This window comes from Corapipo altera, unplaced genomic scaffold, assembly GCF_003945725.1.
Source record: "Corapipo altera isolate COAL_440 unplaced genomic scaffold, ASM394572v1 46, whole genome shotgun sequence".
Classification (NCBI taxonomy): domain Eukaryota; kingdom Metazoa; phylum Chordata; class Aves; order Passeriformes; family Pipridae; genus Corapipo; species Corapipo altera.
Window position 1 is genome coordinate 17,385,168 of NW_020884883.1, and position 13,927 is coordinate 17,399,094.

Below are 13,927 nucleotides of genomic sequence, written 5' to 3' on the forward strand. Positions count from 1 at the left end.
AGATGCTGTAGACATCAAATGTCTTGATAATTTTATGTTTGTATTAAATACAAGAGGAAATAAATCTGAAAACTCATAATACAGTTTATGTGGGGGAAAAAGCAAAATGTTATTTGGTGTGCAACAGACAAGTAATCCCTGGGATTAGACTTTTTTGATCAAAGATATTACTTGTGCTGGGACAATTTTATCCACTGAGTCTTCTTCCTCAGTTTGCAACTGAATTTGTTATTCTAAATCCACACAAGCTTCCCTTGTCTTGGAAGGGGCACATACAGTTATCCTAGAGAACTAGAATTACCAGTGGCTTAAGACCAAGGACTTTCCGTGCAGGACCTTTCTTACTAAATCCTTCCTTCAATAAAAGAAAAAAAGGTCTGGTCTTGTAAATAGACAGAGGCTGATCTTGAACGCACCTGACGTGTCCTTTACTGATTGTCATGGAGTTTTTTGTGTCCTAGCATATACTGAAAGAAGTAAGACCAGAGTAAGGTTTATATTCTCAAAATATAAAAAAACCCCAGACATATCTTGGTTAAATCCAGGTGTAAGGTAGATTCTTTTCTCTGTGCCACTGGTATAAATCCATGAAATCTCAAATAAACAATTCAAAAAAGTCTGATTTTAATTATATTTTTCTGAAGCCAGAATAACTATTAAACTTTGCAGATCTGTCTATATACTTCTGTATACTGAGGAAACAGGCTTCATCTTCTGTACATTTCTAACTTTTTAGAACCATTTTCAAAGTGTCAAGAAACCACAAATTTTCCAAAAATTGATCTTCACTTCAAACTTTTCATAGTAAGTGGAGATTTGTCCATCAGAGTTAAATGTGGAATGGGGTAAGGAGCTTGCATTCCACATTTCATTCCCTGAACATCTGGGAACATCTGTGACTGCAGCACAGAAGTGCAAATGAGTCTGTAATAAGTAAGACAGAGTTGTGTGAAGGAGCAGGGATAGATCCCAAAGCCCACTGAAGTGAATGGCAAGGCTCCTGCTCAGTGCAGTGGCCTTTTAGTGGAGCTCTGGCGGTGTCTGTGAGAGGAAGGCAGAGCCAAACGCTATCACTGTGTCACATCGTATGCAGGATAACCACATGCTCATCTCTTTTGCTTTCTCTCCCAGGATGGAAGGAGCAGTTTTATTGGTCACCAGCTTGGAGGGGTCATGGAAGTGCCAAACAGCAAGGACCAGAGAGTCAAATCAGCCAGAGCCATCCAAATCACTTACTACCTCCAAACGTATGGCTCTGTCACCCAGGACCTCATTGGGGAGAAGTGGGAGAGCGAATTCTGTAAACTGATGCACAAGATGCAACTGGATCACCAAGATCTGCAGCTCTACTCTCTAGCATCCTTTAGCCTCTGGAAGGACTTCCACCAGACCAGTATCTTGGCCAGGGGCAAGATTTTGGTGAGCCTGATGCTGATTCTCCTGACTGCTACCCTCTCAAGCTCCATGAAGGACTGCCTGCGTAGCAAACCTTTCCTGGGCCTCCTGGGAGTACTCACTATCTGTATTTCCAGTGTCACTGCGGCAGGGATATTTTTCATTACTGATGGAAAATATAATTCTACTCTGTTGGGAATCCCTTTCTTCGCTATGGGTAATTATTTATCTTCATAATAATGGGATTAACAGAGTTTAATGACAGGATTGTAAATTACATCCTGGGTTATAAAGTGCAGATTTTACCTTGAGTGAAATTCTAAGTAATTTTCATCTTGTTAAATTGATCTGTGCCTTGTAAAAAAAAAAAAAGGAGGGGGGAGGGGGGAAGAAGGAAAATAAAAAAAGAAAAAAGGAAAGAAAACAAAGAAGTAGCAATGATAAAGAGCAAATGACGTTGCTGGAATCTCAGCCAATGTGAGAGAGGGGCAGTTTTATTGATCTCTGTTACAGAACGAAGGAGAAATTGTTATTGAAAACTAGACAGCTCAGCAGACAAAATGGATATGTGTTGACCCAACTTTGAGGCCGGCTGAAAAAGTTAAATAGGAGAGTGCCAGGGAAGGGCAGATTTTAGCATTTTTCCTGAGCAGGGTTTTTCTTCGAGCTCTGTCTGAGGGGCAGAGGGGAATGGGTTGGTATAAGAATAAGATTGATGGACTTTATCTCAGAGGAGATTACTGTTGTGGTGTTTGCCAGGCTGTGAACACGGGGGCCTGTCAGGATTTGCAGGGGGTAATCCCTCTCTTTGTGAAGTCCCAGATCAGCTGCAGAGATTTCCTTTTTGTTGCACCCAGACAGGGGAAGGTGCAGATGAACAACAAAAGTAAATCCCAGCTCCTTAGGCAGCAGAGTTGATTTCATTCCTTCTGTTCTCATTTCGGTTCCAAGCATTTTCAGTGCATCCATGTGGTAAATGAGTTTGCCAGGAAGCTGCGTTGGGAAGGCAGAAGGAAAGGTGCCCAGTACAGCTGTGGAGGCAGAGTTGCTCAGTGCTGTCACATCCAAGTTTGTCAGAGTTTTGCCAGAGTCTGAATCCCAGTGATGACTGTGCAAAATCTCAGCAGTGGTAGCCCAGACACAAATACCTCCATGCTGGCAGAAAATCTTACCTGTGGCCAGAGCTCTGCATCTTTACAGTTAATTTCTTAAATTCCATTTATCCTTCTAGTCCCCAAACCCAAGTACTGTTATGGTGTTGTTATGTAATATATAAAGCCACAAGCTAGAGTGAAGGTTTGGAGAAGGGTCTTACATTTTTCTTAAAAACTTCAACCTCCCAAAAGACCACACTTTCTTGATCTCCCCCTCATGAAAAGTCCTGTAAGTGTATACATCCCCCAACTCCCTGCCTCCTATTTCATCTCTCTCCTAATAATGCATCTGTGTCACTAATAAAAAGGACTGAGCCGTGGCCTCTTAAGTTCTGCTCCCAGTACCTCTGGAGCAGCTGCTTGAGTTGGTAAAGAGATGGAGTGGATGGTCAAGATTCCAGAAGGGAAAGAGAAGAGTGAGGCAAAAGCCCACAAGGAATTGCATGTTTGGTTCAGCTTCATTAATATTGATAAACAGTGTTGTGCCAAAGTCTCTAATTCAATCATCTGCAGTGTTACATTGTGACAATGGCCCCTGACATGGGCTGCGCTGTGCCAGCTCTTCAGATGTTCTGGGATTGTAGAGGAGCTGATGGAAAGAAAGTGCTGAGAGGGGAGAAGGGAAGAATGCCAGCAGAGAATGTTCCAGGTTGTGACAGGGATGAATCCTGACTTGTGTGAAAGGTGTGGGTTTAGGAAACAGAGACAAAAGGATGACAGTGAGGAAGAGGGGGTCATGCCTGTTATCAAATTTTGGCAACCTTTTCCTTGGGTGTTGGGAGGTGCATGTCAAAGGAGGGACCAAAATGCACTTGTGCAGCAACTTGAAGTAAAGGCAAAAAAACCACTTAAGTGATGAAAAGCACCTTCCCTAAATTGTGTATTCTTCTGCTGCTGTCTCTTTTTAGATGGTTGGAGATATGAGTGGCTCATACTCTTTGCTTGACAGGTCCTAAACTTGTCACTCTCAAGGAGCTCCAGTGTTTGCAGGTGAAATTCGTTTTCAGGGCTGACCTCGAAATGATCAGCATCCACACGGGGCAGGAGCACCAACTGAAATGGCAGTAACATTGCTCTCAATTTAGAACCCAAGGATGAGACATGAGTGGGAGTTTCTGAAAGCAGAGTGCCTCAGTTTCCCACCTATCCACCTAGGTAACCCATTACTTTGTTTCTTGTCTGAAGAAAAGTAACATTTATAAATTTCTGTTGTGTTTTGCGCTGTCATACTTGTCACAGCCACTGCCAAGAGCAAAAGAAAAGGAAAAAAAACCACCTCTCTTGAAGTGAGATATTTACAAGGACTGGTTCTATAATATTATATTGAATGAACTTCAGGTTGAAAGGCAAAACGTTTACGTAACCCTTCTACAGAAATTTCGTTCAGGAATCTCAGATTGAATTGGAAATGTCATTAGAGAACAGCTTGCAATGCCTGAGAACTGCTGCTTTTAAACATTTTAAATATTAGGCAACAGTTTTATAGTTTAGTGAAGTAAAAGACAGGAAGAATGTCTTACCAAAGTCCTACTGGGTTAGACCCTGCAAAGAACCCTCTGCCTTTAGTCCCTTAAACAGCACTGCCATTTAATGAGACCTTGCTGTGCCCAGAATCTAACCAGGGCCTCACACACCTGGGCCCTCACAGGGCAGCATTTTCTGTTGAACCTAGTCTGTTATGAACTGAGCTGACATGTCAGAGCAGATCCGCTGAACACCTCAAGACTGTTAGTTCTGGGAGTCAATAAAGAACTCTGGTCCATATTGTACCAGTGTCCCTTGCTACTGGCACAGCAGAAAGCAAAGAACACATCAAATAATAATTGAGTGAATATAGATGAAAAAGTGTGCAAGGTGGAGTTTCCCTGAACTTCAAATGTCAGATTTGCAAGGCAAACTTTTGAAGTCAAGTCACTTAAATTAAAAAAATAAAACCAGGCAATAACAATGACAACGTCCCTGCAAGTACAATGCAGAGTACACAGGTAGCTTTAATTCTGGCAGCTTCTGACTTTGGAATACTTCAGCCTGACGTTTGCAAACTGTCCATTTAAAGTATATTTGTTTGGTCAAATATATACAGTTTCTTCTAACATTCACTTTTCAAAGGATTAATTTAATGGAAATTATATGGTGTTCTTCTGTGCTTGTCCTTTTCTCTGTAGAGGTGGCAGGTTGCTACCTGCTCAATGGCAGGAATAACCCTGGATGTTTAGGTCCACAATTCCTCTGGCAGTGCAGAGCTTCTGTGGGTTTCAGTAGGTGAGAGAAGCCTATATAAAAATATTTACTATTTTTCTAAATTTAGACTGAATGACCTACACCATAATTATTTACTGTAGCCCTGCTGTGAGGGAATGGTCTGCTGGGATAAATCACATCTCTGATATACTGGGGGAAGAGTGTTAGCTCAGACTGGCTTTTCTCTTCTTTATCTTTGAAGGTGTAGAACTTCTTAAGTTAGGCATGAGGTCAGTGGTGGAAAATCCTGCTTGCTCTGGCTCCCTCTTCCCAATACCGCAGTTTCCTCAGACAGCTGCCTCAGGAAAACCAGTTTCCTCGGTGTAATGTCTATGACTGCATTTTTGGAGTCAGTGAGGAGTAACTCTTCATAAAAATCCTATGCAAATACTGGTCTGGTGTCAGGATCTCCTGCAAACAGGAGCAGGAAATGCTGATTTTTAGCCCAGACAAATGGATAAGTATTTCGAGTTAATGAAAAGGTGCTTCTTTAGTTTCAGGGCTTCCTTCTTTAGGAACTGAACTGGACCTGGTTGTTTTATTTGTCTTGTTCTCTTTTTTTTAGTAAGGTTTTAATAGCTTCCACATGAAATCAGAATATGGGGCAATTCTACCTTGCATTTATCTTCTAGGACAAATAAAACCTGCAGTTTCTGATGTAAGTTTGACACCAGCAGAGCTGCCACCACTGGCTGTGTTTCAGATAGGAGATAGAGGGTGAAATAATTGAGTTTCAGGTTTGTGCTAGCCCTGGTTAGATGTTCACATCTGCCTTTTGTGTTTGGATTCAAAATGCAGTTTCAAAGGGGTGTTATGTACGTGACATAATTATGGTTTCCCATGCCTAATCATCACTAATTAATATAACCAGAAGGTTAACTACATAATTGAGATATTATTGCTCTCATGATTTGCTTTTTAATGCACAGGAACCAGACTGATATCATCAGGGAGATAATGATTTAACTCAGCTGAGGATCCAACTGTATATTTTTAAATGCAGGTGTATCAATTATTTAATTTTATATTGTAATTATTTTTGGCCAGTCCATGAAGTACCTCATTATATAGATTAGTGAAAATCTTATGATAAAAAAGCACCTACAATATAATTATAGGGTAATTATGCCTTTTGTACTATAGAATGCATGTGTTTCTTAGGAGACTGGATTCACAGCTCTTTGTTGCTGAGTCTTTAGAGAAGATTAATCTCAATGGAAGACCCCCAACATATTGCAGTATTGCTACCACTATTATCAATAATAACACTTCTAATAGTGGTGTAGTAAACAGATACAAAAACTTTAGGAAGCAACAGGTTACATGTATGCAGCAGCAATCCCATACCTGATGTAAAAGTTCGAGATGGATGGCAGAGATTGTACTGATGGTGCAGAATTTTTTATTAAAATTCCCATTATTCCTTCCCCTGAGTTATTCAAATGGAAGGAGGAATCAAGGTAAAAGCAGACAAGACTCTAGGCAGTTATTAGCATTTCAGATAGAAACCATCTAACCTCTTTCAGATGGTAGTTGTTAAAATAATGACTGGAAATCAGTGATTTCAGTAAATTTGAGATGTCACAGAATTACCATTAGTGGTAGAGTTGTGGAAAATTGCAGAAACAAAGTCCCAGTGCAGATGAGGAATTTTTTCTTTCAAATCTCAGAAGACAGATGTGGAGGCCAAAGTGCATGTTATCTCTATTTACCTGTAAGTGAAGTTTCACAGTATTTTAATCTTTGCTTCAAGCAGTGAACTTCCTGATTACAACTGCGACTTAGAAATATTTCCAGAATTACTCTGACTTTGGTTTTGTCCTTTTGATGCAGTAGTAAAGCAAATCCCATGTGAATCTCCTGTTATATCATCACTTCCTATCTGTACAAGGAGCAAGAGAACGACCCTTTAGAGCAAAGGGACCTACTGACATAAACCCCCACCACTCCATGCCTTAGAAATGCATTGAATCTGTCATTTTAGATGTTACAGCAGTTCATGTCCCCACTCACTCAGCAGATCATTAAGGGCTTGGAAATACCTTGTTCTTAATTATAAAATGCTCTTGACTTTTGCAGTGGGAAATGGGAATAACAGAAAAAAACCCATGTGTCAGCAGAGGAAAAAAATAGAAAGAGATAAAAATTTTTAAGATTACCAATTTGGATGGGCAGATAACATAAATAATTCATATGGATGGGTTTAGAAATTCTCCATATTTGTAAAGTTGATTTCCCCATAACCTGGTGTATTCCCTGACAAGTCTATTCCCAGTCACAGAAGGCTGGACTTTTTCATTTCTATTGGAAAGGTTAACCTCCCAAGAACAGTCTTTCCTGGAATTTGAGTAGAAGACTGAAGCCTTTCTGGGATAATCTGCTACCCTTGTATCACGCAGCCTGGCTCTGCAGCTGTATCCTGGAACATTGATGGGTGGGGAGAGGCAACAGGGCTGGGATTGTCCTTCTCTCCTCAAACACAGTCAAGATGAGGTTATCTCTGACTGAGTCCTTTGGGCCTTCTCACACTCAGCAGAAAGGGATATACAAAGCAGCCTAGCCAGCCTCAGTCCCAACAGCAGGGTTCATAGCACCTGATTTTAGGTGTCCCAACTGTTCCTCCCTTAACTGAAGTGACACAATCTTACCTGCCTTTGGAGACAAGAGGGAGAAATCAGAAACTCAAGTTATTTGGACCATCACTTAGTAGATATTTTGGATGAGCTGTATTAATCTCTGGAAGGTTCTATCCACCTCCGAAAAAGCTAGGGGTTACTGCTTAGACTTGAGGTTATTCAGCTGTTTAAGCAGGCTCATTCCTACAACTGGATTATATTTAGGGTTCTTTATTGGATGCACCTTTTCCGAGTGTTGATCTCATTTAGGTTGGACATTAGGAAGAACTTCTTCACAGAAGGGGTGATTAAACATTGGAACAGGGTGCTCAGGGAGGTGATGGAGTCACTGTCCCTGGACGTGTTTGAGGAAAGGTTAGACCCAGTGCTATGGTCTAGATGAGAAGGTGCTGTTTGGTCACAGGTTGGATGTGATGATCTCAGACATCTCTTCCAACCTAATTGAGTCTGTAATTCTGTTATATACATAAGCTCTAAAATATGTATCCATATACAGCAGGTATACATAAGCTGTCTTGAATCCCTTAGAGATGGAATTCTAGCCCTCCTTTTCCTGCAGAGACTTACCAGAAGGTCTCTTATCAATCTAAATATCATCATTCCTTAGGGCGGTTGCTGCACCCCAGGAGGTGGATCTGCAGGTCTCTTGCTCAGTGACTCTGAGGCTCAGCACAGGTTGAAGCATCCACCCTTGGGCCATTGTCCAAGCACAGACCATCACTCCCAAATCCTCCACAATGACAGAGCAAATACAAAAGACATTCCCTGGGTTTGTTGCTTGAGAACAGTCAGCTAAACTCTTTCTCCTTTTGACTCTAGCCGGAACTCAATTAACCCATTTGTCCCAAGAGAAGTCTCCAAGTACAGTTGTCTTTTATTGTTATTATTAAAACAGCTTCCTCAGCTCTCTGTCTGCAGCCAACAGACTGGTAGCTGTCATTTGAGCTACTTCTAATTTTCTACAAACATTTCTAAAATCCTTTGGAAAAAGTGGTTTGATAAGAGAAGAGAGCACGTTTTAAGCAAAAAGATCAAAGGCTAAAAGGAATGATTTGCTTTTGCACTTAAAATGTATGTTTAGTACCCAATCAATATACCAATTCTGTTCTGATAGAAAAGGATATTTCCTTTTCAGATGCTTCACACATTTGTCTGAACACCTCTTGCTTTCGTTTTTCCACTCTTTCATGGCAATACTCATTCCAATGACTAGGTTATTTCAGATTCTTTTTTGGATGCACCTTTTCTGCGTGTTGTTCTCATTTAGCAGGAGTTTCATTCCTTGTGGTTAGTGCGTATTGATGCACATTACGTTTACACTTGTCTAATTTGGGCTGGAAAGGAGCTGCATCATGGCAGAAATGATTTAGCTCCACGTATATCATCCCTAACAGGCCACTGACAAATCCAGCCTTGAATAGTACCATTGCTAGCAATTCCATAACCTGCCCTGACAGCTTGTTCCAGTGCTTAAACAGTCATATATTTATAAAGGTATTTCTTAACATTTTCACTGCTGCACCTATAACTCCAGAGTCTGTCTGGCCCGACTGTGGAGTGCAATTTTTCACAGTATCTATATAGATGCAAATACTTATATGCTTTTTGTATGTAGGGTTGTTTTTATTTCAGTTTGCATATTATTTTGCTGCCAGACCTTTTTCTCTCAGGTATTTTACTGTAGTTAGTACTTACTTGTGAGCTTCATTCATAGGGCAAGATTGATGGTGGCTTCTGGTCTCTGTTGGAGCACAATGCATACGCAGGAAAGAGCAGATCTGGTATAGGCTGAGGACGTGTCCTGTGTTCTTTGGTGTGTTGTGGAGAAATTCAGTCTTGCATTGCTGTTTCCTTCCGTTGCAGGAAAGATGGGCTCTGCTGTGCAAGAAAGCATAGAGTGAATGATCCCATGCTCTATCAAGCATGCTGTCTGCTCACCAGGTTCCTCTGCAGGGAAATCCAAAGCTGTGCCTCTGGTTTTTGAGCAAAAATGAAAGGCAGCAAATGCTTTTTTTTTTTTTTCTCCTGGAACACACTGTGTGTGCAAATCATTCCTTGAACTCACAGTCATGAGTTATGGTTCTGTCTCAAAATTCAGCCTGATGCAGAAACGGCTGGATTTTTACAGTTATGTGAAACATCTTCATTATTTTGAATAATATTGCAACACTAAAACATAGTCATAAGGAAGAAGTATAAAAATTAATGACCATGCCCAAAGACACGGTTCAAAAATGGGTACAAAGAAATTTCACTTGTGAAGAATTTTTCCCATAGCTGCCTTCTTTTAGTCTGATAATTTCCCCCTCAAGAGTTAGGAAAAGGATACAGAACTCAACAGACCATTTGCCAAATGTTCTCAATCAATATTTGTCTGCTGTATTCATCTGGAATGTTAAAAACTTTGCATAGAATTAAAGGCTTAAAGAGTCTATTGCAAATACCAAGCCAACTAAACAGACCTTACTTGATACTGTATCATTTATATGTCCTTTGTGTACCCACTAGCTAGTTGAAGTTTTAATAATTCAGTTTTATCCTTCCATTTCTGATCCTTTTTTACTCCATTTCCTTCCCATGAAGTGACTTCTCCTCTCTAGTGGGATAACTGCCTGCAGTAACACACAGCATGCTGGACCCACACTGGTTCAGCGCTCACTGCTCCAAATAACAGCAGCAGCCCATGTTATCCAGGGAGTATCTTTCACGCCATCATCATATGCTTGCATTTCTGGCCTTCAAACATAGGCATGACAGCTGTGAATTTCCATGTGTTAGTCCTGCTGGATGTGGAGAAACAGGTCATGTTTCATCCACACTTTTCTGATGGTGAGATGAGGAAGGAGATGCTATTTTGGGTGCTCAGAGTGGCAGTGAGAGCTGCAGAAGCAGTGGATGCAGGCACAGGGCTGCAAGTGGCACCACCAGCTGAATAGGATGAAAGCCTCAGGTCTTTGCAGCTGCTGATCACTAAAGATGTTCTTTAGTTTTTGTTCTACAAGACTGAGCATACTGTCCTCACTGTCTTGACTTGGTTGTCAAGGAGGATAATTACATTTCTATCTTTCTCCAATTCCCCCTGCTATGCAGGTTAGATGCAGTGTTGGTGAGCACTGCTTGGCTCCAAGCAATGTGCAGGTGCTGCTCTGTGAAGTTTTTACCTAGATGTGGCTGTATTTCACTGGTGAATGCAATGGTCACATTATGTGGCTCAGCAGTCTCTAAAATTATTCTGCATTCCCTGAGAATACGTAGCTGTGCCTCATCACATTGTCTTTGCATTTTCCTGCAGTCATCTCTGGTATTTCAACATTAGGGAATATTTTGGTCATACTTTGTATTTCTAAAGCCCAAGGAAGAAAAGCATTCCTTTACAGCCTGGTATGACATTTAGACCTGCCCAACCCACACATCCCAACCCATATTCAAACGTAAATTTGTCTCAGAAATGTTAAATACTGTAGCTTTCTCTGGTGTTATGAACTCCATTGCTGTTGATATCCTGCTTATAAAGAAAACTATTTTGCTATTTAGCTATTTGCTATGGCTATTCATAACTATGTCATTTTGCAAACTTTGCACAAATTCAGAACTGTGGATATAACCTACTAGAGGGAGCACTTGCATTGCTTTAGAGAGGGCATCTAATGGTAGATTACTGTACCAGGTGAGACCCTAGAGGGCGAAAAATTCTGTGTTTCTTTAGGTTTCTAGTTGATACTTTTACTGTTACTGTTGAGAAATTATTATCCTCCTGGGAGGACACAGCTGCAAGAAGCTGAAGGCAGGGAGATGTTCTGCATACTGAGTGCACAGCAATGAAGCCTTCTGCCCTTCTACAGTACTTAGAAGAGTTTAGTACTAAGGTTTCTGTTAATGCAATTTAAACCTTCTAAAACTAGACTGGGAGACCTGGGAACAAAAAGCTTGTTTGTGCTTAGAGTAGATACCGCTGCAAAAGGGAATTGTGCAAAGAGCAAAACCCAAACCGTTCTAATGCTCAGTCTTCTCATGGGAGCAGCTGAAAGAGAAGACTCCACAGGCAAGATGTTAACTACACTACTGAAACTATTACCAGAAAGTGCCATGCTGGAGCTGTAAAAAAGCTGAATATATCAAGGGAAAAATAAAAAACCTAGTGGAAATATCCCTCCCATCTCATCCCAGTCAACTTCAAGGCACCATTACTAGGAGTGAGAGCTGCTGGACTCACCTAGTCTTTTACTGAAAAAGTAGAATCATAGAATCACAGTTTGGGTTGGAAGGGATCTTATATATCATCTTGTTCCAATCCACATGCTGTGGGAAGGGACACCTTCCACTATCCCAGGTTGCTCCAAGCCCCATCTAACCTGGCCTTGAACATTTTCAGGGATGGGGCAGCCACAGCTTCTCTAGGCAACCTGTGCCAGGGCCTCACCACACTCACAGCAAAGAATTTCTTCCTAACATCTAATCTAACTCTACCCTCTTTCAGTTTAAAGCCATTCTCACTTGTCTTGTCACTACATGCCCTTGTCAAAGTCCCTCTCCAAGCAGCTCAGTGCCTTTTGTAGTCCCTTGGATGGGTTTTCAACTTCTCTCCCATCAGTGCTGAGAAACAGTAAGAACTTTAACATGCAGTTAACCTGCTTTTAAATGAATAACCTTGGAAGGATATTGAGGTAGGAAAGCCTTTACTAATCATAGATACAGATGTTCTACCTCTTTCTTAGGTTATTGGAAGTCAGGCAATGCAGTTAATGAAGCAAATCTCAAAAGACCTCTCTTACGTGGATTTTGACCTCTAATATACTGATTCTTTTCCTGAGGGGAGACTAATGGAATCCTTTTACAGACTACCAAAAATGAAAAAAAAAAGTGTAGAAATTTATGATGATTTTGAAATTGGTCATGAAGCATGAAAGTACTTGGTGGTCAAGGACAGTCAAACAAGCCCAAATGCATAAACAAATGTAGAAAATTGGGGCAAAAGAAGGCAAAAATATCAATCCATTTAATGTAAAAGAAAAAAGTAAAAAACTATATATGTGGTTCAGTATTGCAGCAACAAAATCGTTAAACCTCATCCACTTGGGAGTTTTGTTCAGAAGCTGGAAAAGACGTTTGTCAGCTTTTAAATTTCAAGAGTATTGTCAGTACTCCAGGAGACCTTTGTTTGACTTTTGTGACTTCTTTTACCCGACCCTGTCACGTTTGCATACCACTTCCCTAGGACCTGCCACTGCATTGCCAAACACACATCAAACAATGCATTCCTTAGGAAACTTTATATTTTAACTATTGATAAATTCTCCTTAGAGTTTATTCAATGTTTCTTTGAAAAGATGAGCATACTTTTAGTTTCATTAATCAGTGACACAAAGGTCCCATTTAATATCTTTTACTAGAGCACATTGAAAGGTTTTTAATTCTTAGAGGGTATTGTTTGACCTGACATTAGTAAGGAAAAGTGAAAGTATCACAGATATTGTTGAAAAATAAAGTCTTTTTTTAACCTGCAGATCAGGTTCTTTCACAACTTTTCCCATAACAGTGTGTAAACAGTGTCTCTGATCCACTAATAACTTGGATAGGAAAATGGAGTACCCTGATGAAGTTGTTAAGAATTATTTTTGTTTTCTCATAGAGAAGATTGGTTTAACTTTACATAACAAAACAAAGCTGACATGTTTCAGGATGATAAATTTTAGACTAATATCCCTCTACTGAGTGTGGTATATTGAGTAATGGGTGAAGTTAAAAAGGAATTTTAGGTCATTGAATCCAACTATCCAATCCATCCTCTCACTGGATCCCAGGCAGAAAAGGCTGTAGAAAGCAATGAGGTCCCCCCTCAGCCTCCTCTGCTCCAAACCAGACAAACCCAGAGCCCTTAGCCTGTCTTCATAGGATATTCCTTCCAGCCCTTCCACCAGCCCTGTTGCTCTCCTCTGGATGAATTCCATTACCTTAAAGTTTTCAATTCCAATTTCGCCGATCACCAGCAAAATTTCTATAAAATTTCTCATAAATTCCTTTGAAAAGGAGTGGTCAAAAATCATGTCAGTAGTCCAAACATAAGAAACTTTTTACTTCCTCTGATAACTTTCTAGTTTTCTTGATTTTCAAATTCTTTACTTTCCATTCTAAAACCTCACTTTACTTTTCCTCTGGGAACAAAAAAAAAAAAAAAAGAGGAAACAGAGAAAAAGGGGAAGAAAAAAAATCGAGGTGCAAGAAAATGAATAAAGGAAAACATCTAGGAGTTCCTTTTGTAAACATGAAGGAGAGAAAAGAATACATTTTCTTAGATAAACAATTTAAGTACAAAAGTTTCAACAATTTTATCTTCTATAACCTTAACGTTAAATATGATGGCAACAGATGTTTTAACACCCTAGATCAGACATTTATCTGGAAAAAAATCAGTAAATTTTATGGCATAAAGTGATTCTTTAAATGGTATGATAATTTTGTGCATGATATAATGGAGAAAAGAAATCATGCTGATATAGTCTA

At 40.1% G+C, this 13,927-nt stretch overlaps 1 protein-coding gene across 2 annotated transcripts in view; it reads left to right on the top strand.

Annotated features, from left to right (window-relative positions):
* Positions 1 to 13,927, top strand: part of PTCHD4 (patched domain containing 4) — an 83,858-nt gene that overhangs the window by 23,080 nt on the left and 46,851 nt on the right. For both annotated transcript variants that reach the window (XM_027641187.1, XM_027641186.1), the window contains exon 2: positions 1,132 to 1,612. In XM_027641187.1, the coding sequence (XP_027496988.1) occupies positions 1,132 to 1,612 (481 nt within the window). The remainder of the gene's footprint in view (positions 1 to 1,131; positions 1,613 to 13,927) is intronic.